The following is a 25,818-nucleotide window of genomic DNA, read 5'->3' as shown; positions in this document are numbered from 1 at the left end:
ATGTCCTTTTTCCCGTCAGAAGCTCCCCACTAGCGCCAAGATACCCTCGCGTCTAAGCGGCGCTATATCCATTGCAAATTCATTCATCCATAGCCTGAACGATTCCGCCAACCTAGCACTCTTTATGCGCTGGAGATATTTTGTGCCCAGGTAATTTCTTTGATCACATGCTAAGTTCATAGTGTCCCCGACATCTCGCGAAAGGAACCCTGTCCTTGAAGGGGAATGCGCGCTGCATGAAATCAGGCACATTCCGCGCCAGGTGCTAATGGAGCCTTCTCCGAGTTTGAAAGGATCTTCGTTAGAAATCCACGGAAAGGTTAAGGCCGCGCGCCATAGGCCGCGATGACCTTGGCTGCTGGAAGAATTAAAAGAATATCTTCATAGTTTCGTCCCACGTTTGAAAATTCAAGTACGAAAATTGTTTCTACTCCGGAGACCTCACATCTTTGACCTTCTGTTATTAATTCGGATTTTGCAAGTGTGAAGGAGTTTTTTTTCTTTTTTCTTTTTTCTTGAGTGATACTGAAAGACATCGAATGACGCCAGCGTCGGAGGTGCGTGTTGCGTCGCAGCCTTCCTCAAGGCCGTATAAATGTGCGGGCAGCCGCGCCACTTGGAAGCGCAGTCCAGCAGAACGGCCCCACTCCGACCAAAGAGCGCGTAGAGGCAACAGCCATGACTTCCAGCACCGTGGCCCTCTGCCTGTTCTGCCTCGCGGCCTTGTCCTCGGCCTGCTACATCCAAAACTGCCCCATCGGCGGCAAGCGCTCCGTCCTGGACGTCATGGACATCCGGAAGGTAAGACACTTCTCGCTGGGTGTGTGTGTGCGGGGGTTACGCCCGGGTTACGAAGGTCTATGGCGCGTTTATCAGGCTCTTCTGATTTTTGGTGTGGAACCATTTCAAACTAATTTTCTAAGGCTCACAAAATAGTAGAATAAATTAAATTTTATAGCTACACAAGTACTATTTGCACCGTGAATTAGGCCCGTTTATCACAGTGCAAACAGTACTTTACACCGTTCTGTGAATCAGTATGTTTGTTGTCAGTGCAAAGTCACTTTGCACAGTGCTAAAAATTCTACGAATCAGGCCCTAAGTCGCTGCTAAACTATAGCTATGGCTGTGCATGAAAATGGGGCAACTTGAAGTCTTAATAAGTATTTTCCATTGAAGAAATACCCCAGCACTTCAAACAAGCCAGAGTTCTTTCGAATCAGCACATTGTAAGGCAAGTAGAGGCTTCCTTATGAGAGAAGAATTATGTTGGCCATATTCTATGTGCTCACTTGCTCTGCCCATTCCATCCCCCCTGACAGTTTAGGATTGATCTGTTTAGTAGCTTGAGTCAAATGCCTGTAAGCCGACTTGAGTGTATGGTGCCTTACAGGACTCCCCCTCCTATCATAGGACTATATATATCGAGAGTTTAGAAGAGACAACCACCATTAATATTGCTACATTTAATCAACAGCCAAACAGCTGAGTTATTAAGGAAGCCTCTTGCACACCAGTATAATCAATTAACCCACAGTACAAAGGGAAAATATCATTTGCCACAAATGCCTTGAAGAAGACCTTGTGTCGAAACACGTGTTGGCTGAGAGCAGATTCAGAAGTTATATTCAATGTATCCAACAATTTGATTATTCATTAACTAAGCGACTGACTAGTACCACCAATCATGTGTACACAACATTTGAGGCCAAGGGTAGTATCACAATATACCAGTTCCGCAGCACGCCACACCACACCACACACAACCAGGGGCCTAAGAACACAGATGAGCAGTCTTACCCTAACTCCTGTTATCCTGTAAATGCAAGTAGCTTTCTCAAAGGCAAGATTTTTCCCAGTGCTAATTTTAGGGTAAGGCAAGGCTACATCGGCACGCGACACCAGCAGAGCAGCGCCATATTTCTCGACCAAGCAGACAAGTAGCAAAGGGTACCTCTATGCGGGGTGAGGGAGCTGTAGGTTAGGCGGTGGTGGCTATTTAGCTTTGCTTAGGGCAGAAACAATTGATAGTTTTGCATTTTATAGTTTGTGTAGCTACTCATGATGTAGTTCACTCACTAATACACTATTTCAGTTCCAGAAATGCCTAGCCATCACTAGAATTACCTTGTACATAAGGCAGAGGCAATAGTGTTGTTCTCTCACACCATTTCTGACTTAGCCCAATGCCATATTCACCAATCTGGACCAACTGCACCCAACGGAGGCAGATTGAAAATAAATGTCTCAGAAACATATTTTTGAAAAGATGTGGACACACGTTATTTTCAGTCCTGTGTGTCTCGGAATAGTTAATAGAACAAGGAATGCACACGTTCCACCTGCCAGCTAGTTTTGGCCCCTCCATGGGTAGCGCTCGAGGAGGATTGCAGATAGGTGTGTCCAATATCCCTGGGGCACCTTGGCGCATCATTGCCTGCACTGCTCATTGAAGCCCCCTGCAGGCGCCTGCAAGACGATGCAGATCTCCAGATGTTTTTGATACGACTCCCAGGAGGCCTCTCAAGTTTGGAATGTTGAGTTGCCATGAATCTATTTTTTGGAATGCTTAAACTTGCCACTGATGTTATTGTGGTTACACACAGACACACACACCCCGGCACCATCTGTATGACGAGCATACATGATTAGAAATGTCCTCCGCTGAATTCCATCATCCTTAGTTTAAGAGCACAATGAGGCTGCATAGATAGTTGAAAAGGTAGTACAATGCAACTCAATGAAAACAAGCATTGACAATGCCAACACTTTGGGCTTTTGTGAAGGCATTGGAAAGGCACTTGCCAGGCACTGCTGTAGTGGTATTAGCTGGCCATTGATGAGAGCAGTTGCACAATGGTGTGAGTACCTGGGCCCCTAAGAGCTGTGCCTGGCACATGTCTACTACTTATGCACAAGTTGGCTTTTTCAATGCTTGTCGTTAACAGGACTTCTGTGTAAAGGACACGGATAGTCCTTATAAATCGAGTGGCTGATGTCAGACCTGGTTAAGACATTTTTATTACACCAGTTTCAGGTTTAGAGCTCCAATTAAGTCACAAAATCTCAGACGACTGCTTTGACAAAGCACTGGCAAGCACTTAGAGTGAAGCGTTTGATGGTAAGCCTTGATTAAAGTGAACTCAAAGATTTCCCATGAGGAGGTGTTTTGGGTGGGTAGGTGCAGGAACAGGGTGGGAATGGCCATATGGATTAGCATGGCCATGAGCAGTCAATCGGTGGGCAAATAACCAAACAACACCGCCAAGCTATGTGCCCCTCCTCATATGCCATTTCTTCCTATCTGTAGCCAAATGCAATAGTTTTGGCATGTAGGTGGCGCTAAAGTGCCTCCTTATAGCCCAAATTAAAAAAACTATTGACTTCAACTTAGTCTTGCAAAGAGGGCTGTTAGTGCTGTTGTTTTAGGAAAATATGTCAAATGCATATTCTTCAACAATCCGCATTCCATACACTGTCTCCTTGAATTGTACTTACCAGCATAAGGAGATGCCTCAACAGCCAGCATCCGGTTTTGGCACACTGCTTCCCAACCCATGGCAAAATTGAATGGTTTAACAGACAGACTGCCTGTGTATACTAGTGTTATTTAATGCAAAAAAAGACTCTTGTTACCGCCCCTCTGCAGGTTGAGCACATTCCCTAGTAGAAAATCACTCCTAAACTTAACCATTTCCTTTTAGTCCATCATTCATTTATATGCTGTATGCATTCTCTTCATCGTGCTCTTATTTTCGTAGTTTTCTTTCAAAAAAGTAAAACTAGCAAGCTGATTTTGATATTCCCAACATATGTACAATAACATGACTGTGATTACACAGTAGATACATACACAATTTAATGAATATACATTCCACACCTGTATCATATTCAATATGCAGTATACATCAATGGATATACTAATTAAAAAAAAAGACTTGGCAGTCCATCCCCCGAGTTTCTCTCTTCACAATACTACAGTATGAAGCCCCGCGTTCAGGGGCAGGCTTGAGTGGTAACTGCCCACTAGCCCGAGCAAAGGTAGGCCCGAGCGAACCTGCAATAATGGCTTCACCCCGTTACCACAACTCCACCCAATACCACTGCAGGACACAGGGCACCCATGTCGTAAGTATATTTGAACCCGGCACTTTTTGTCAGGTGCTAAAAGAGATATTCTTGCTTAAAGATGGTATTCCCTTCGATGGGTGCGTGCAACGGTGTGCCCATTCATCAAAGGGAAGATCGGGCCAACTAAACATGGGTGCCATGATGATGTGGAAGCAGTTTGAGAGCAAATCCCTTTTGACAGCGTTTTGAGGGAAGATGGAACGGGAGGAGGGCTGGTGCGGTGGAGAGGTAAGTAGGATCAGGGAGAGGGTTAGGTGTACGGGCAGGGTGGGGCAAGAGCATGGAGGCGCGAGCACAGAGCCACAGTTCAGATGTCCTGGAGCAAGGCTTAGGCTAGGGTTTACCCAAATCAACGGTACTTATTTTCTTTTGGTGCTAGCTCAATCTCAGTTTAATGTAAAGCCTGCAACGTACCACTAGGGCCTGATTCATGGATTTCTTTGCATGGTGCAAAGTGACATTTCACTGGTGCAAAGTGACTTTGCGCTGCCAACTAACACCCTGATTCATGAAGCAGTGCGAAATGTAATTTTGCAGTGCAAAGTCACTTTTGTAGAGGGGACAATACGCTAATATTTCAGGCTCAGCTGCATCCTCTTAGGGATTAGGTCAAAATGGATTTGCATGTCGCAGGCCGCCAACTATACAGGTACAGACCCGATATAAAACAATAGAATGGAATACTACGTTCATACAGTTCTATTTACATTGCATTGTGGATCTTGCAGTCTTGGATTTTTTAGTGGAAAACTAAAGGCACTGCTAAAAAGTATTCCAAGTACATAGAATGCCATAAAATATTTGACGTGTCTCCATTTTAATTTATTTGAAACAATAGTTAAACTAGCAGTACCTATTAGTGATTGTCTGGTACATAACAGCATTGCCAATTAGAAATAGTGCTAAGTGCGAACGCTCACTATCTAATGTCAGAGATGTTGACAGCAACGTATCAGTAGACTTTGCAGACGGCTCCATACTGTCGAAATCTGTGATGCATGTTTCTTAGGACAACAGAGGGTTCATAATGAGAGCAGATGTTGAAACTCTCGCCCGTTCTCGCCCACTGGATTTGAATGTAAGCTGCAGATGGCCAGATGTGTAAAATGTGGGCACTTCCCCCCTGATATTCTCTTTGAGCCCAGGCATTTCCCCTGCTGCCTGATGGAAGCTCCCAGATGAAAGAGGGTGGAAGGGCTCGACCCAGGAAGGCCGGGTAGCGCTGTAAATATAGACCAGCAACACAGCGGGGGCACAGACCGCTCAGCACTCAGGAATGGTGAACATACATCCCAAGGAATGTAGTGCACCTTGCTTCTTTATTCGGAGCAACACATTGAGCAATAATAATTCACATTTGACTGGCTTTTTTTCTCCAGATTTTCGTGAATTTCCCACCAAAACGTGCAAACAATTTCTGCACATTTTCACTTATTTGCCTTCAGAGAGGATCTCATTCTGTAGTTGACTCCATGTCACCAGGAGACCCTTTGCCTTCAGAGTTGATCTCACTCTACAGTTGATTCCATGTCACCAGGAGACCCTTTGCCTTCAGAGTTGATCTCAATCTATAGTTGATTCCATGTCACCAGGAGACCCTTTGCCTTCAGAGTTGATCTCACTCTACAGTTGATTCCATGTCACCAGGAGACCCTTTGCCTTCAGAGTGGATCTCACTCTACAGTTGATTCCATGTCACCAGGAGACCCTTTGCCTTCAGATTGGATCTCACTCTACAGTTGACTCCATGTCACCAGGAGACCCTTTGCCTTCAGAGTTGATCTCACCCTACAGTTGACTCCATGTCACCAGGAGACCCTTTGCCTTCAGAGTTGATCTCACTCTACAGTTGATTCCATGTCACCAGGAGACCCTTTGCCTTCAGAGCTGATCTCACTCTATAGTTGATTCCATGTCACCAGGAGACCCTTTGCCTTCAGAGTTGATCTCACTCTACAGTTGACTCCATGTCACCAGGAGACCCTTTGCCTTCAGAGTTCATCTCAATCTATACTTGACTCCATCTGTTTACCTTCAGAGTAAATCTCATTCTATAGTTGATTCTATGTCACCAGGGGACCCTTTACCTTCAGAGTTGATTTCATTCAATGGCTGACTCCATGTCACCAGGAGACCCTTTGCCTTCAGAGTTGATTTCATTCTATAGTTGACTCCATGTCACAAGGAGACCATTTGTCTTCAGATTTGTTCTCATTCTAGGTCACAAGGCAACCCTTTTTACATTTCTAGGCTTTATGTGAACAAACATGGGTGTTGGAGTCCAGGTTCCCTTCAGTTGAATTGAACTTGGCCTGATAGCAATCTACATTTATAAAGTGAAAATATGTGGGTTTGTTTGTGGTATAATGAAGTGTTTTTCCTTATACAATTCCACACCGTTTCACCAATCTGCATAGTTACCAGTTAGGACCCTCCAAATATTAATGGCTACATGACATTTGGAAACCCCACCACTTTGGCCTGGATTTCAGAAAAAACTCTACATTTGTTTGTGGGTTTGTGCCTTGGCGAAGCATTTTTGCTTATACAATTCCACACTGTTTTACCAATCTGCACAAATATTTGCATAGTTACCTGTTAGGACCCTCCGGACAATACTGGCAACATGACATTTGGACACCCCACCCCGTTTCACGGATTTCAGTAAAAGTCAAAATTCGTTATGATAAATGTAATTTATAATGCGCATGTACACAAGTGTTTCTAGGCGTGACACAACAAGAGGGGGACACAGATGAAGGACAAATCAATGATTTTACATTGTGAGATTCAGATCGCGTAAGTGCAGGGAAGAGGGAGGGGACAAGTGCCGGGGGTGGTAGAAGTGCGGGGTAAGTCAACAAGTGCTACCGGAGAGTAGCTCATAAGTGCAGAGAGAAGGGACTGCAGGGTTGCAGATAGAGACCCTTAAGTGCTGGGGGAGCTCAGAGGCAGTGCGAGGGCCATGGGACATGCAGGAGCCTGGACTCGAGTTCAGTGTGTGGCCAGGTGACCAGTGCACAGAGCAATCAGGGACATCAGCAAGGGAGAGTATGAGAGAAAGCAGAAGTGAATAGGAAGGTCTTGAGTTGCTTCTGGAACCGGAGGTGGTTCTACTCAAGTTTGATAGAGGCAGGGAGGATGTTCCAGAGGGAGGCTCCAGCCGAGGAAAGAGATCTGCCCCCCAATCTCTGCTTGGAGAAGCGTCTGACCCTCAGAGAGTTGGAGGTGGATGAGGGGAGAGCTCCAGAAGGAAGAGGTTTAGGAAGAGAAAGTTGGAGTGCGGCCCCAGGCCCCTAATTTGTTTGTGGGTTTGTGGCTTTGCGTAGCATTGTTCCTTATACAATGTCACAGCATTTCACCAATCTGCACCAAATTTTGTATAGTTACCCGTTAGGACCCTGCGGGCATTACTGGCTACATGACATTTGGACACCCCACCCCTATCCATGGATTCCAGTAAAACTCTTAATTTGTGTGTGGGTTTGTGGCTTGGCAAAGCCTTGTTCCTTATACAGTTCCACACCGTTTCACCAATCTGCACCAAATTTTGTATAGTTACCCGTTAGGACCCTGCGGGCATTACTGGCTACATGACATTTGGACACCCCACCCCTATCCATGGATTCCAGTAAAACTCTTAATTTGTGTGTGGGTTTGTGGCTTGGCAAAGCCTTGTTCCTTATACAGTTCCACACCGTTTCACCAATCTGCACCAAATTTTGTATAGTTACCCGTTAGGACCCTGCGGACATTACTGGCTACATGACATTTGGACACCTCACCCCTATCCACGTATTCCAGCAAAACTCTTAATTTGTTTGTGGATTTGTGGCTTGGCAAAGCGTTGTTCCTTATACAATTCCACACCGTTTCACCAATCTGCACCAAATTATACATAGTTAACTGTTAGGGCGCTCCCGACATTACTGACTACATAAAATTTGGACACCCCATCCTTTTCCCCGGATCTCACCATCTTCGCTTATGAGACGGTTGCCGGAAATCAGCGAAACATCAATCTGGTCATAGAAGAACCAGTCTTCAACCCTACAATGCATGGTTTTTGGGATATTTGCACCACAATACAGAGCAATGAACTGCACCACGCCAGGGTGGGGGCAACAGGTGTGGAGAGAGCACAGTAGGTCGCAGTGTGCAGCAGCACACCACCTCTCGCCTCCACAAATGTCTGCTCCGGGGTATATCAGCCAGCCACAAACGCCCATTTTCAGTGCATTTTACTTCAGGGTGCAAAGCACATCAAGCAATAAGTAAATCGGACCAGCGACCTACAGGATCATTGACTTTAAACAATTGATGAGAGTATTGTCATGTCTGTCCTCAGAACCCGTTCGGAGAACGGGTACTTTTTGCTAGTTCTTTTTGCTAGTTATTTAGAAAAACAAGGCTCATAATTGAAATTGTGGTGTTGAGGGAAGAGTGAGAGGCAGTGATATGTCTGGTCAAACATTCCATGATGAAAGGACTTTGCTTTAACTGGCTATGCACTATTCTCACAGTGTAGCTTCAACTCTCTTTCCCCAGTGCATCCCCTGTGGACCAAGGAACAAAGGCCACTGCTTTGGGCCTAACATTTGCTGCGGGGACGAGCTGGGGTGCTACTTTGGGACATCGGAAACAATGAGGTGCCAAGAGGAGAACTACCTGCCATCGCCTTGTGAGTCCGGAAGGAAATCTTGCGGGAGCAACGGTGGGAGCTGCGCGGCTTCCGGGATCTGCTGTAACAATGGTGAGAACCAACTCCTCACTGCACGGTTCCAATTATTCAATAGTATTTTTGTTACACCAAATGTAAAATAATAAAATACTGATGAAAGAGAGACATGGTGGGGTGAAACTCTGGGGCTCATCCCTGGTCGGTTGTATTCTAAGGTATTAATAGGTGACTTCCTATACCGTGACCAATAAATGGGTAACAAGGGCACCAAAAAAGACCTAAATGCAGGAAATGTAGCCTAATTGACTCTCAAAGACCTACCAAATGTCATGTTTTAGATCAGGGGTCTGCAACCTGTGGCTCTTTAGGTGTCCTGGGCTACGAATCCCATAAACCCTCACCATTGAGTGTTCTAGCTTGGGTTTATGGGAGTTATAGTACAAATCATCTGAAGAGCTGAAGGTTTTACATTCCAAGTACAGATGAACACTGTACTTCGGTAGGGTGAGAGATACAGGGGTGCAGCTATGAAAAGGCTACAAGAAACTGCTCAATCGTTCTCCCTTTAACGAGAAAGAGGGGTGTATAGAGAGATGATGAAAGGTAATGCCCAGCAACTGCCAATCCGGAAACAGGTCAATATGTCATGGTATAATGAGATTGTGTAAGCCTCCTTGCACTCAATGTGCTAAAGAATCCCAGCCCCCCTCCAAAAGAAACAGGATGATTGAAACTTTAATGAGGTAGGCAAACTACTACCAAGGGACTTCCTTTCCTCACATTGTTGGCATTCTGTGCCTAACAGGGCAGGGTCTATGGAAACAATACAGATGGGTTTAGTTAAATATTAAGTAGTGTTACAGCCACATTGTGGTCAGGGGGCAAAGGGTAAATGGCCCATCAATTAAACAAATTAAGCAGACAGGCACCTCCCTATCAGATTTCGCCAAGGGGATGATGTTACCAACTAGTGAATTTCGGGGGCTTGTAGTCTTAATGTTGGGGTCTGCAACCTTTATCTCTCCATATGTTTTGGACTACAACTCCCATCATACTTAACCTCCATAGTAAATAGTCAGATATCATGTGAATTTTAATCTGAAACACTTGGAGAACCAAAAGTTGCAGACCCCTGCGACTAAATTGAACACATCTGCTGTAAGCAAGCGGGGCTTCATTACAGAAATATTACCCTAGTGCGTACTCAGTTATGTTTGCTCCAAAACGAGTACCATGCACTGTAGCACTGGACCACTGCACTGCTACTGTGATGAGGCCCCTGATTCCTATAATGGATAAAAAAACAGAAACAGCAGTGGAAGAAAGTGTCCAAGTGATATGGAGTTACCTGCCCACCGTAGCTTTGGCTCAAGGTTGAGATCTCAAGGTGCCCCGAGTCATCTGTCACAAACACAACCATCACTGTTTTGCTTTGCATTATGGAACTCGTAGTTTTGCTTTTTCAATTAGAAATGAAGATCTACAGCTCATAGAATTCACCCAGCTTGAGCTTCAACCACATGTTATGACCCTCAAATATTCAAGGGCAGTCCTTAAAAATTTCAGTGACTTGTAATTAGTAGCATTTACTTAGGGAGGGGGCGCACTTTACCGAACCCCTGCCCTGGTGCGTCCTGAAAACCCCTACTACCTTCCTGCTCCCTCACCTAAAAACCTTCTAGAATTGCTGGTTCCACCCTTCTGCCAAGCACCCTTGAACCCAATGTAATTCCTGCTTCTAACGCAAGCACGAGGCAAGGTTTGCTGGTGCTCAAAGCAGAATCTTTTTTTGGGAGGGAGAGCCTGTTCCACTGGGTTCGAAATACAAACAAATCTGTTCTATGTTTATTGAGAGTCACCTCTTCTGTGGAAAATTCGAAAACCTTCTTTGTCCATTTTCTTGCATGAACGGGTCTGTTTGTGTTATGTTGAGTTGGTGTATAGCGCACACCGCTGCCATTTAAATATATAAAAGATATTTTATCTATTTTTCTTATTTGCACTGGAAAAAGCATGCTTAGAAGCAGAAGACCACTTGCATGCTCCGTTGCCCCACTCTGCGCCATCTTCATTGGCGTTCAGTAGATACGCAGATTCAGTTTAAGTGTTTGTGCATTGTGCACCGGGCTTTTTACAAGACCGAGGCGGAGTATCTTCAACTCACGTTCTGTCCTTATGTACCGTCGTGCCATATATGCGCTCAAGCAATTCTCACTATTCAAGTTCCGTGGGTTTGGAGAGTACGCGTGGGTGGCCGTGCCTTTTCTGTGGCAGCGGACAGGTTGCGCAACTCTCTCCCTATTGCTCTTATGCTCAGGGTCAGCCGGTTCTCCAAGCAACAAGTTGGGGGGAGATCTCTCTCCGCAGCAGGGGCCTCCCTCTGGAACAGCCTTCCTGCCTCCCTGAAACTTGAGGAGAACCATCTCCGGTTCCAGAAGCACCTAAAAACCTTCCTCTTTGCTTCTGTTTTCTCTCCCCCTGTCCCCTGCTAAATCACTGAATCTGCAACTGGGCCACTCACCAAGCTCGTTCCGTGGCCCAGCCTCTCTCCCCTGCACTGCCCCCCTGGTAACCCCTTCCCTACGGGACTGTCTGTGCATCCCTACAGCCCCCACTTCCCAGCACTTGTCTGCCCTTATCTTGCACTTGCCACCAGCTGGCCCTTATTATTTATCTTGTATTTACTAACCATGTACTGCATTTTCCCCTCTCCCTTCCCCCTTGCACTTCTCCCTTGCCCTCTACCCATGCACTTGCGCGATCTGAATGACACCTGGCCTAGTAGGTTCATTGTCTGGCTCCCCCTGTAGCCCCCTCCCTGCCTCGTCGCGCCTTGAAACACTTGCGTATAGGCGCGTTACAAATGCCATATCATATCATACTGAGAACCATGTTATGTTCCAATGCGCCTTGAAGACCTTTCTTTTTGAGTCATTTATTTTTACTGCACACTCTACCTCTGCAGTAGCACCAAGAGGTCATTTGTTTGGTGAATGTTGCACTTAAAAGTTCATACAACATAACACTGCCCTTCAGCCGGTTGCTGACCCATTCAGGGCAGTCTGGCATGCCTTACGTTTAGGCGTGGCGGGGGGTTGTTCCCTGTCCTCCTTCACACACCCTTTGCTTGAACAAATAGTGATAGCTATATCATTAAAATAAATCGAATATTTGAGGGAAGTCCAACTGCCCACGTTTTGGATGGTTCAAGCTTTCCTTGCACAGGTTTGCGCAAGAATGCTTCAAATTCAAAGCCAACAAGCACTGTCAAAACCCACAGATCTTGCTTTTTTTGTAGGCATGCAAAAAGCATTTGCCAGCTACTGCCATAATAGTATTAGCTGGCCATAGAGCAGCTAGAAAATGGTGTTATGACCTGGGAATATGATAGCAGAGACGGGCAAATGCCAATTTAATACCCAAATACATGCACCAATGTTGGTTTTGTCAGTGCTTGCATTTAACAGGACTTCGGAGCAAGAAATAGCTAAAAATCAAGCAGCGGAGGGTGCATATGGTTAGAATATTTGTATTGCAGCAGTAGAGCATTTACAACTGCATTTAGGGCGCTAATTCTCAACAGAGTATTTACAAAATAAAAACTATGTTCAAAGTTTGATGCTACTGCTTGATAGCTAGCCCAAAGAGATCCCAGGATGTTGTGTTTTGGCGTGGAGGGCCAGTCAAATGGGTGGCAATGGCCACAGGGATAATCATGGCAATGGGCAGCCTAAGGTTCAGTAAAAAAACCAAACAGCACCTGCAAGCTGTGTGTCCCTCCTCAAATGTCATCTTTCCCTGTATCTGTACTCCAATGCAGTGGAAAAGCACCACCAAGTAGCTAAAACTAAAAACTAGGGCTGGATGAAGAAGGACCCTCGCAGGTAGCGACTTGACATCTCGGTTAATTGAAATACAGGGTAAACGGAGAAGACACATTTTGTGCTTGGAATGCTGAAACACCAAGGAGGGTACAGGATGCAGAAGGGAAGCTCTACCTATCGACCCTTCCAGAATCTTTTTTTAAAGTATTTGTTTTTTCAAAGGTCTAATCTCTCAAGGGGTGTTTAGAATCCTTATATTTGTTGATGTCAAAATGCTCTATCATGAGTTTGGGGGTGAGTGCGGTAAGTCTCCATTCCCATTGGGTCCATTGGACCCAATGGGGTTGGAGGCACTATTACCGCTGGCAGTAATAGCCCGGCAGTAATAGTGCTGAAAAAGTTCTTCAAGCTGGCACATACCACTCTCTCTGTCCCTCCCCCTCTGACTTGGGTTTCACGTTCCTGTACTCCACCTGAGAAAACATTGAAATGGCGGAAATCTCCTTCACTTGATTACTCTTAACGCCCGCTCAGCCAACAAACACTCCGCCGACATCTGCCTCCTTCTTGAAGACACTGACCTCGACATTCTTACCTAGACATGGTTCAATGCCAGCTCAGTACCTGCTTTTGACTACCTTCTCCATGATGGCTTCAAGATCATCTCCAAGCCACAACCTCACGGTGCTAGCGGTGGGATTGCCTTAATCTTCCTTGAGTGGGTTCTTTACTCATACCCACCCAGCTCTACTCTTCTTTGAGAGCCTGCTCTGCAAGGTGGTAAGCTCTCCCTCCTCCTCTCAGACCATTGCTGCCTTCTACAAGCCTCCTGGTGCCACCACTCTGTTCCTCTCTGAATGGGCTGATTCCTGTTCCTCCCTACTCTCAACAACCTCTAATCTCCTCCTCATGGATGATTTTAACATCCAGTTGGACTCCCTCACAGCATCCACTCTCTTGCTTGACCTCTGTACATCACAATCCCTCTCCATTCTCCATTTTCCCGTCTGTCCCAGCCCACTCAGATGGAAACAGTCTGGATGCCCTCATCCATTCTGACCTGCCCCCCCTCTCTGGTCACTCTCCTCTCTTAGTCAGGCCATTCTGTCCTGTCCTCGCACCTGGGTCCCCTCTGCCCTTTGACTGCCCATCCAAAAGCCCTGCCAAACACGTTCACAAACATCCATCTGATGAAACGAGTGTCAGCTGCTACGTTCGCATCCACCTTCGTCCCCCTTCTCACCCACCCCATGACTCTAACACTGACACTGCTCTCAGCAGCCTCCATTTACCAATTACCAAAACCCTGGACATTCCTGCCCCAGTCATGAGGATCCATCTGAAACCCGCCTCCAAACATAACACCTGGTACAACTCTGAACTTGCAGACCTGAAACACAAGTGCAGAGTTGTGGAATTGAAGTGGCAAACCTCAGGCTCACCCCCTAACAAACCTGCCTGCTGCCTGTTCCAAAGGCAATACAGACTCTCCATCCATGCCAAGAAAAGGGCCCACATCCAGGCACAGGTATCAGGTGCATCCAACAACACGGCTGAACTCTTTAAAATCTGCAGGGAACTAGCCAACCCTTCCGCAGTTTCCTCCTCCCTTCTTCCGTCCCAGGCCCTCTGCAACGCACTGGCCACACACTTCACCACTAAAACTCTGGACAAACTGAGCACCCTCACTACCCTCCCGCCCAAACCCTCCCTCCCTCACTACCTTGCCTCCTACGGCTCCTCTCTCTCTTCCTCTTCTCCTGTCACACCGGAAGAAATCACCGGAGTTGTTCACTCATGAAAAACATTCAGCATACCCTACCTGTCCAGCCAACTACCACCCTATTTCTATCAACCCTTCCTTGGGAAACTGCGAGAGAAGATGGCCCTCACACAATTCACCTTACACACTGAACTTGTTGGTGGCCTCCATGACCATCAATCTGGATTGTGAGAATCCAGAGGCACAAAAACTGCTGTTCTCACATCGCAGTTCCCTAACTCTCCAGCTGTCCTCATCCTACTCGATCTCTCCTCTGCCTTCGATAAGGTTAACCATTGTATTATCATAAAATGGCTCCATGATACCCTTGGTATCTCAGAGCGGGCCCTGCACTGGCTTACCTCCTTCCTAACTGACCATTTGTCCCAAGTCATTCTGGGCACCTTCTCCTCACCTACTTCCTTCTCCACCTGTGGTGTTCCCCAGGGCTCAAACATCTCCCGCTGAGTCTTCAACACTTACCTTGCTCAAGTAGCACTCCTAATTTCCTCCTTCTCTCCCAACTTCCAGTGCTATGTAGATGACAAACAACTCTTTTTCAAACTTCCTGCTGACCCTCTTGTATCTTCCATCATCCCTGACTGCCTATCTGCCATCCAGTACTGGTGTACTTCCAATGATCTCTGCCTCAATGCCAGAAAGACTGAGAACATTCTCAATGGGACCCCAGCTTCCTCTTTTTTCCTCTCATTCTGGCCATCCTCTTTGGCCTCTCCCCCCTGCTCCTTCCTCCAAAGCCAGAAACCTTGGAGTCATGTTTGACTCATCTCTCTCCTTCCTCCCTCATATTCAGGACATTGCCAAGAAGTCCAACTTTCAACCATTCCTTCTCAAAGGAATTCTCCCTTTTCTCAATTTCCCCCAGAAGCTCAACGTTACCCGAGCCCTGGTTCTCTCAGGGCTTGACTATTGCAATAGCCTTCTCCTGCATCTACCCTCTTCTACTTTACATTCCCTCCAGCTAATACAGAATAGGGCAGCAAGATTTATCCTTGGCCTTGAGCCCAGGGACCACACCTCTACTGCCCTAAAAACTCTTCACTGGCTCCTGATTGCAGCACAGATTAAATTCATATCCCTCAGCATCATCCACAAGGCTGTCTGGGGCCTGGGACCACGCAATCTGCAACGGTTTCTTACTAAATACTCTCCATCTAGACCTCTGCGGTCCTCTGGCACCAACTCTCTCTGTGCAGAGGTCCGGAGGCCACCACTTTCTACAGCTTGCTCCCACCTATGGAACATCCTTCCCCTTCCTCTTCATCTTGAGCAGGACTACCTCAAATTACGGAAGCTCCCCAAGACATTCCTCTTCACCTCCTCCTTCCCTTGCCTCCCATATCCAATCACCCCAGCCTCTTCCTACCTTGCAGCACTTGCTTCGGCACCCACCGGACGCAATCCTGTAGGCCTGCACTTTCTACCCAATGCCGCTCCAAGCCACATAGCACTTACCATTGTATGCAATCCATCTGCTGCTCACCCATGAGCACTGACATTCCAACACTTGCCCCCGCCTCAACTTTCCCCTCTTCTTGCTGCACTTGCACTTTCTGAATACTCACAAGGCATAGTAGGTTTGTCTTCATCTTCCACTGTATTCATTGCTTTCAATCACATGTTCCCTGCCTGCCGCCCTGTGTGCGCTTTGAAACAAAATAGACCTACTGTAAAAGCGAGGAACAGATGCACAATAAATAAAATAAAATTCACCTCCAGCTCAGGGCAGGAGATGAAAGCCCCGGAACACGGGATTGCGGCAGTAATAAGGCTAGCGCCACATTTGCGCGCTCCGCCCATCTCGTGATGACCCCCCAAAGTAATTAAAAACAAATAGATTTTACTTTTCTCTAGATGCCCCTTTAGAGCAGTTGCCTCTTTTTATATGGTTCACAGAGGAGCTTTTTCGAGAGTATGGACAGGGACTTTTTGATTAATATTGAGTCCAACACAAAGTAGATATTAATCGCCAGAGGCATTGCTGGGGGGTTGAGGGTGCTATAGCCCCGGGTGTTTTGGCTGTAGACCCAGATAGAAGCTCAGGGACTACAACCAAAAGCCTAGCTAGCCCTGAGTCCAGACAGTCCCGACATTATCATAGCCCCAGATCTTTTCCAGACCTAGCAACACCCCTTTTAGTTGCTATTAATAACTCATTAATGAAGATTATACATTTTTCATAGCCAAAACAGTTAAGACTAGGAAAAGTTGTAAAAGCTCAAACTTTGTATTCCAACTACCTTCCAAAGAGGAAACTCTTAGTGCAGCAATGAGATTACTTAATCTGTCTCAGATTCTCTACAATTTAAATTAGCTAACCAATCATACAAGGGAACCATTGTGAGAACCGCAAAATATTATTCGCATCTTGCAATAAATAAAAAGAACATTTTAAGGTTTTAGGAAAGGGGTCTGCAACCTTTGGCTCTCTAGATCTTTGGGACTACAAATCCCAGGAGCTGCACGGCTGCATTGTCAATGGTGACAGATCATGGGAGTTGTAGTCCAAAAAGTCTTGAGAGCTGTTGGTTGTAGACCCCTTTTCTAGAAGAACTTTTTTCGACCAAAAATGCATATTTCTTAATTGAACCCTTGCTAGTTATTTATTTTATTTGCATTTTTGTACACTATGGCCCTATCAAGTTAGGCATTGTTGAAGCCAAATTTTTGTTTATAATAATGTGTCTATTATTAGAACCAATCTTCTTGCAATATATCCTACATCTAATGAGATGTCTGGCCACCTGTTAAGACCATTCCCCTGATCCCCAGAATTTCATAAAATCCTGCCAATTCTTTAGCCAGAGTTAGACATCCTTGTATACAAAGGTTAAACCCTCAAACCATCTAGGGAATCGGCATCCAGGCAGGATCAGTAACTGCATCAACCCTTTTTTTGCTGACACGTTTTGTAATTTCATAATTAGCCCCAAGTTGTATATTCCCTGACCTAAAACATGCAGTTGTTAATCCTCTGTTGTATTCTCGTGCGTTTATGCCTTTTCCCTTTGTTGGGACACACTTGGAATCTGTGGTAAACCATCCGTTGCAGATTAACATTGAAGCACCTGACCATTTTGATAGCAAAATCATCCTGGATTCCACCCCCAGAATGTTTTCGTACCGAGCATTCGGCTCAGACAAAGTTGGCCCGAAAGTCTCAAAACTGAGTCACATTCCGACACTGCCGCATCAACCATCCTCCTGATGTCATCCTGCACTGATGTAATCACAGGCTTAGCGCTCATTCCGGGGGTCAAGAATTCATTCAATTGTTTTGAGTGGATTTTTCAGAAATGGCGACTCTTGAGATTTATGAATTGGTGGACCATCTGGGGAGTGGCAAGGGGAGCAATGGTTCCATTGCTTCTTTGCTACCTGGCTAAATTACTCCATTCCTTCAGAATTATTTTATATATGTACACTGACAACACTCACATTTTTTGCGAGATGGCCATTTTCCCACTATCACCAACAAGGTCCCCGTGTCAGATTTATTGTTCTTCAGATAGGGTTGTCATCTCATCCATGCACACTATCAGCCCTTTTCTCCTGTACTCAATGAAGGTAGTATGAAGAACTTGGCTCCACTGAAAAATACCTGGGCAGCATAATGAACCTACTGCATATATTGGCTTCAAGAGTTCAATTATTGCTTCCTAAATTTCTAGGGCTGACCCTGCTCACTTTCTTCATGCATGTCGCTACCAAACTCTGTGACGCAGTGAAGAATCTTACCTGCACCAGTGGCTTCAGCATAATCCTCCCTCCTCATCAACATATGGTTCACACACTCGCTGCTTGTACTATTAGGCATCAGTTGCCATGTGCCATCATAGGGAGAGGTAGCGAGGTTGGTTGGTGCAGTAGTTACCAGCAGGGAGTGCTTAGATTAGAAGTCCTTTGAAATTACTAGACGATATTGACAAGCTTTGTGGAAACAATTATCGGAGGATTGGTTGTGTATATGCCTTGTATGTGGTTGTGTGCAAGACCTTCTGGGTCTGTGGCCTTTCAAGAAATCTATCTGGTGCTGCACCTGGAGAACAGAAGCACATAGACACACATTGTAGCCAAGCATATTGGGTATTGTGCATTAAGTATAAAGTCATTGATGACCTTACCAGGATGAGTGACCAGGATGGAATTGCTTCTTGATTCTTCTGGAATTGTCCACACCTTTTGACAGCATCGACCACTCCATCCTGTGTCACACTCTAGAAGATGTAGGCATTACAGGGACAGTGGCTCTCTGGTTCAGGCCTTTCCTGTCAGACCGAACTCAGATACTTTCTCTACCTCCATTTAGAACTGCCCCATTGGCCATCTCTTGTGGAGTTCCCCAAGGTTTGTCTATCTCACCTTTACTTTAAAATATCTACATTTGACCTTTGGCCAGACTCATTCATTCCCATGGATGCCGCTTTTACCCCTATGCAATCGATACTCAGTTGATTCTAAGAGTTGAACAGAACCTGAAGGAATCGGCTGCACGTTTGAGGGGCTGCCTGATGGACATTGGTGAATGGAAGAATAATAATTGGCTGAAACTCAATGGGATAAAATCAAAGTCCTCGTCATTGATCTGTCAGGAGCTCGGTCTCATTGGTCTCCGGACTTCTGGCCTTCCACGCTTCCCAATTTCTGGCTCTCTCGCCGGATCCTCAGATTGGTTTCCACTAGCTTGCTTTTTGGTTTGATTCCTTGCTTAATGATAAGAACTACAATGGGAGCATGATGGGTGCATTTGTTTTGGAAAGCTCACATATCTCCAGGTAGGTATCCAATCTGAGCCTTCTCTCAAGACAAATGGCATCACCTACCAAACACCCATTTGTAAACTGTACTCTTCATTTCAATGCTCACAATAAGCTGGACAAAAAGAAACATGTTTTGTGTGGAATTTCAATTTAATTTTTTACATCGTGCATAGTAGCTATCTGCATATCTGTGTGAAACACTGACTAGAAGCAAGTGACTTTATCACGCTGTCTTATTCTACACCCCTCAACTCGCCTGCCCATAGCATGTGTCAACTGCCCTGCACTCATTTCACACTGATGCCAAGCCCCATGCCCATCCATAGTGTTCAACCACCAAACACATGAGATTTTACCCACCTTTAAGTCTCAGTACGTTGAGTGGTTTGTTCATTTTTTGTAGTGCTTGAGTGCACAATTAAAAGAGCCAGAAGAGAGCTTTAAGGCACAAATTACCTTCCATTTTGGCCTTTCTATTATAATGTTTAGGAAGGGGACTTAACGTTCCCTTCATCTTTCTTTTACCGAACCCTTATCTACAAGAATTTATATACTTGGTGTTTGGTTTATTTTGTGATTTGTGCATTATCAAGCCATGTCCACAAAAAAGCGTATTATTTTGGTCTGTGGAGGCCGGACATGAAGACATATATACCAACTAAAGGTGAAAAGATATATGGTCAACTGTCTAAATTGCAGACAGGCCGCAAATCATGGCTTCACCACTTAATTAGCATGTGTGTTTCTGGGCAAATCATTACATAAAAATTCAGAGTTCCTAGGAGTAATTTAATTTAGTGTCTGCCATTCCAAAGCAGCCTTAATCTATATAAGATGTGTTCTACGCTTAAAAGTCGTCATTATGTATTGCACAGCAATTATTTGTCTCTTGGCAAACCAATGGTAACTTGTAATGTATGTATCATCTCATGACATTCTTGTGTATCAAAGAATGATGTTACTCCCTGGTGTCATTTTCTGTGTTGTCCCTTCTGGTAATGCCAACATGTATGTAAATTAGGGAGCTTGTACATCTTTTACTGCCCATGGCTTTGGGGCCCTTAAAACCAGCTCTTGTTTTTAGTTACCCCTCTGACACTGGTGATTGGCCAGTCATCATATCCGTTTCCTTCCATTTTATTGTCATGGAGGTCATTTGCTTCCTCCATGCTTTAAGGTTGGAATAGTATTGATTCATTTCTCAAAGGTGTAAGTGAAGCACTGATTAGGCCTCACAACAGCTTCACTATCACTGCCTCTGCTACCCGTATTAACTTTTTCAACATTCAGAAAATGCATCCGCTTCTTACTAATCACTCAATGAAAACTCTAATCTCCACACTTGTGCTCAGCATGCTTGGCTATTAGTCAAGCCTACACCCTGACCTTCATCTCTATTCCTTCCTGCTGCAAAGTCCTCAGCTTTGCTACCCGAATTCTCTACAACCTACACAGTTCCCCCCACTTCTACCTTCTGACAACATGCTGGTTGGCTCTCCATGCCAAAGCTCTCCATTCTACTTCTCCTGGTCTGCAAAGCTAACAATGGCCTTGCTCGTTAGTATAGTATGTGTCTGATTCGATCTCTGTTTCCTTACCGTCTTGCAAAGCTAACAGTGGACTTGCTCCTCGGTATGTGTCTGATGCTATCTCTGTTTACTTACCGTCTTGCAAAGCTAACAGTGGCCTCGCTCCTCAGTATGTGTCTGATTCTATCTCTGTTTACTTACCGTCTTGCAAAGCTAACAGTGGCCTTGCTCCTCAGTATGTGTCTGATTCGATCTCTGTTTCCTTACGTCTTGCAAAGCTAACAGTGGACTTGCTCCTCGGTATGTGTCTGATGCTATCTCTGTTTACTTACCGTCTTGCAAAGCTAACAGTGGCCTCGCTCCTCAGTATGTGTCTGATTCTATCTCTGTTTACTTACCGTCTTGCAAAGCTAACAGTGGCCTTGCTCCTCAGTATGTGTCTGATTCTAACTCAGTTTACTTACTGTCTTGCAAAGCTAACAGTGGCCTCGCGCCTCAGTATGTGTCTGATTCTATCTCTGTTTCCTTACCGTCTTGCAAAGCAAACAGTGGCCTCGCTCCTCAGTATGTGTCTGATGCTATCTCCGTTTACTTACCATCTTGCAAAGCTAACAGTGGCCTTGCTCCTCGGTATGTGTCTGATTCTAACTCAGTTTACTTACCGTCTTGCAAAGCTAACAGTGGCCTCGCGCCTCAGTATGTGTCTGATTCTATCTCTGTTTACTTACCGTCTTGCAAAGCTAGCAGTGTCCTCGCTCCTCAGTTACCGTCTTGCAAAGCTAGCAGTGGCCTCGCTCCTCAGTATGTGTCTGATTCGATCTCTGTTTTCTTACCGTCTTGCAAAGCAAACAGTGGCCTCGCTCCTCAGTATGTGTCTGATGCTATCTCCGTTTACTTACCATCTTGCAAAGCTAACAGTGGCCTTGCTCCTCGGTATGTGTCTGATTCTATCTCCGATTACTTACCGTCTTGCAAAGCTAACAGTGGCCTCGCTCCTCTGTATGTGTCTGATTCTAACTCAGTTTACTTACCGTCTTGCAAAGCTAACAAGGCCTCCTCGGTATGTGTCTGATGCTATCTCAGTTTACTTACTGTCTTGCAAAGCTAACAGTGGCCTCGCTCCTCAGTATGTGTTTGATTCTAACTCTGTTTACTCACTGTCTTGCAAAGCTAACGAGGCCTCCTCGGTATGTGTCTGATGCTATCTCAGTTTACTTACTGTCTTGCAAAGCTAACAGTGGCCTCGCTCCTCAGTATGTGTCTGATGCTATCTCCGTTTACTTACCATCTTGCAAAGCTAACAGTGGCCTTGCTCCTCGGTATGTGTCTGATTCTATCTCCGATTACTTACCGTCTTGCAAAGCTAACAGTGGCCTCGCTCCTCTGTATGTGTCTGATTCTAACTCAGTTTACTTACCGTCTTGCAAAGCTAACAAGGCCTCCTCGGTATGTGTCTGATGCTATCTCAGTTTACTTACTGTCTTGCAAAGCTAACAGTGGCCTCGCACCTCAGTATGTGTCTGATGCTATCTCCGTTTACTTACCTTCTTGCAAAGCTAACAGTGGCCTTGCTCCTCGGTATGTGTCTGATTCTATCTCCGATTACTTACCATCTTGCAAAGCTAACAGTGGCCTCGCTCCTCTGTATGTGTCTGATTCTAACTCAGTTTACTTACCGTCTTGCAAAGCTAACAAGGCCTCCTCGGTATGTGTCTGATGCTATCTCAGTTTACTTACCGTCTTGCAAAGCTAAGAGTGGCCTTGCTCCTCGGTATGTGTCTGATTCTATCTCTGATTACTTACCGTCTTGCAAAGCTAACAGTGGCCTCGCTCTTCAGTGTGTGTCTGATTCAATCTCCGATTACTTACCGTCTTGCATATCTAACAGTGGCCTTGCTCCTCAGTATGTGTCTGATTCTATCTCTGTTTACTTACTGTTTTGTTCTCTCTGCCGCTCCCCTGCACTCAACCCCTCTATCCGATGCCCCCCATTATCTCATCTTGCTTCTGCTCTATTTCCCTACTTGCCCCGCTCCATTGGATCCCACTGCCCATAACAATCAAAGCCAACCCAACTGGATCTCTTCAAAGCTCGGCTTAACCTTCACTTACTAGCTAGAGAGAGATCTCCCCTTGACCACTCCCCATCCTCTCTACACGACCTCACCACTCCCTCAGTGACGCTTAATAATAACATGTTGCATATTTATACTGTTTCTTTCATATCTGTCTGTTTCATTTGTCCCTTGTGTAGGTCCCGCTTTTTTACACCCTCATAAGCTGGTCATTACTTGTTCCCCTCGTCATGCTATTGTACAGGCACCCTTCCTGGGAATGCCGCCACCATCTGTAAATGTGTTATTGTAAGTCATTTCGGATCAGAATTGCCATCCCTGTTCGTCAAATAAATACAAATTCATAATTTTATCTTTTACCACTTTCATTTTGGGAATCTACAACTAAAATGTGCATACAGAGCTAAAGATATGTGTCTGAATATATACACACATTCCTGTGAGCAAACATACATTAATGACGTGTCTCTTGTCCCTGCTTATGTTTAGAGAGCTGCACAGTCGACCAGGCATGCGACCAAGACTCAGTATTTTCCTAGACCGGATGCAACTTTTTTTGGAACGAATAAACACAAAGAAGCCTTCGCCAGTCTCACTGTTGTCGCCAAACTGTGCCAAAATCTGCACCGCCTTTACATTGATTTGCAGTTGTATTCTTTTCAGGTCATATTTCTCCAACCATTTAGAAGTAATAAAGAAATCTTGTAACATTGAGTGAAGGCGTCTGCATTTTATTTAACTTGTCATCAAGAAAAAATTGAATGACATTCTAGAGCTTATGGCGCCGTCTGCTGGCCATATACGGAATCCAGAGTGTTATCTCTGCTTTTTAACAACATTAACAATTGAGTAGCTTTGATATGGCATTACTGTTTATGAATCATTTTATGTATAGTGGTTAATAGAAATTCTGCCACGTGAATACCAATTATTAGTACCTGCTTTCATATGTGAGATGTATTTGTCCTGCCTGTCGTCAGCCTGTCCGTGCTGTCACCTCTCAACACTCTGTGATGCCATGAAGACACATCCTCTCACCAAATCCCCAGCAGCCCTGCAGACGGTGCCCCACTTGACTACTTGGCACTCCCTTCGTTATGGCAGAACAATTAAATGTGGAGATATTTGTCGTCCATTGTTTTCGGCAAGATCATAGGTTTTAACGTTTAGGTGATTAGAGCTACAGTAGGAGCGAGCAAATGTACTCTGAAACATTTGAAGACCTATGCAATTGATTAGTCTTACAGCCTCCCTTAAATAGACTCGGATTCCTGTGCACTATAAGGCACTTTGCCTGTCTCCAGCAGTAGACAGTCGTTAAGAATAGAGCATTTTTTAAATTTTTTTTAAAGTCATTAAATCATTGATTGGAGATTCATTCCTTTTGACAGTCAAAATAATACTCACCTGTAGCTTCTGAATTAAAATCATATTGCTAGTGTGCAAACATGGCAAAATATTTGTACACCGCTAAAACATAAAATCATGAAACCGCACTAAAAACACTTTACTTCATTTGGCAATCACAATTCCAAAGTCAGAGGGTGTTTTCAAACCAATGTTGCAAAAAGACCTGTGGCAAACACATATGTGTGCCAACACTTGGGGATATATGTGTTCAAGTAACTGAGTTGCTGTCTGGTCTCTAAACCCGGCTTCACCACTTAACCAAAGTGTGTGCTTCCAGGAAATCATTTGATCTCACTGTTTCTATTCTGCAAAACACAAAGTCCTTAGAACTGAGTCAGCTCACACCTGGGGTGGACTGGGAAGGGGGAAAGGAGGCTGGGCTGTTGGTCCCTGGGACGGCGATTCAAAATGTAAAATAAATAATTGAAAAATGTGAAAACCTCAGAATCTAGTCAGCCTTGAAGTAACCAAATGCTCTCATTTCAATGATTTAATGATTAACTATTAGTAGACTACAAACTAAATGGTTCTTTCAGAGTTGGGCGGATTTTGTTTCATGAAATACCGATGGAGAAAGTTACCACCTCCACTAGTGGTATTTGTGAAAATCTGTCCCATTCAGAGTTTACCACCGGTGGTGATGGTATTTTAGAAATACCACCTCTGCAGGTGGTAAAATAAAAAGATGTTTTAAAAAATACAGTCAGCTTTTTCCACCTTCAAAGTAAAGGTGCAAATTGATTATGTACATTAGTGGTTTGGTATTTGACCAAACCCTGCATTTGGCCAACAGCAAAATTAACAGTGTTGGCCAAATACAGCTGATTTTACCATTACCACCCAACTCTGAATGACCCCTCTAAGTTTTTAATTTTCTTCCTTGTCTAGAACATTCTTATCTGACCAGCAAAAGCACACATATAAATCAACATTTTCACATATATTTGGTATGATATGGCATTTGTAACGTGCCTTTACGCAAGTATTTACAGACGTGACAAGACAAAGAGTGGAAACAAAGGGAGGACAAAACAACGATCTTACTAGGCCTTGTGAAATTCAGATTGCGCAAGTGCAGGGAAGAGGGAATGGGAGAAGTGCAGTTATCTCACAAGTGCAGCCAGTGGGTGGCTCATGGGAGCAGAGAAAAGGGGCTGTAGGGTTGCAGATACAGACCCTTAAATTCTGGGGAGCCGGGAGGCAGTGCAAGGGCAACTGGACATGAAGACGCCTGGGCCCGAGTTCAAAGGATGACCAAGTGACCAGTACGCGGAGCAGTCAGGTGCATCAGCAGGGGAGCGGAAGAGAGAAAGCAGAAGCGAAAAGGAAGATGTCTTGAGTTGCTTCCATACCAGAGATGGTTCTGCTCAAGTTTGAGAGAGGTAGGGAGTCAGTTCCAGAGGGAGGCCCCAGCCGAGGAGATAGATCTTCCCCCAACTCTCTGCTTGGAGAAACATCTGCCCCTCAGAGAGTTGGAAGTGGATGAGCAGAGAGCACGAGAAGGAAGATGTTTTGGAAGAGAACGCTAGAGGTAGAGCAGTCCCAGGCCCCAGAAAGCCTTGTGGATGATGCAGAGGATCTTGAAGGTGGTCCTTAAAGCAATGGGGAGCCAGTGAAGAGATTTC

At 45.1% G+C, this 25,818-nt stretch overlaps 1 protein-coding gene across 1 annotated transcript; it reads left to right on the top strand.

The window, feature by feature from the left end:
- Positions 1 to 609: 609 nt before the first annotated feature.
- Positions 610 to 23,497, top strand: LOC138515645 (mesotocin-neurophysin MT-like). Its single transcript, XM_069630340.1, has 3 exons — positions 610 to 801; positions 8,680 to 8,884; positions 23,273 to 23,497. The coding sequence occupies exons 1-3, from the start codon at positions 679 to 681 to the stop codon at positions 23,320 to 23,322; spliced, it is 378 nt and encodes a 125-aa protein (XP_069486441.1). The 5' UTR covers positions 610 to 678; the 3' UTR covers positions 23,323 to 23,497.
- The last annotated feature ends 2,321 nt before the right edge of the window (positions 23,498 to 25,818 follow it).

Source organism: Ambystoma mexicanum, chromosome 6q (genome assembly GCF_040938575.1).
Source record: "Ambystoma mexicanum isolate Mex_15411 chromosome 6q, UKY_AmexF1_1, whole genome shotgun sequence".
Classification (NCBI taxonomy): domain Eukaryota; kingdom Metazoa; phylum Chordata; class Amphibia; order Caudata; family Ambystomatidae; genus Ambystoma; species Ambystoma mexicanum.
This window is presented reverse-complemented; position numbering and strand designations above follow the sequence as displayed.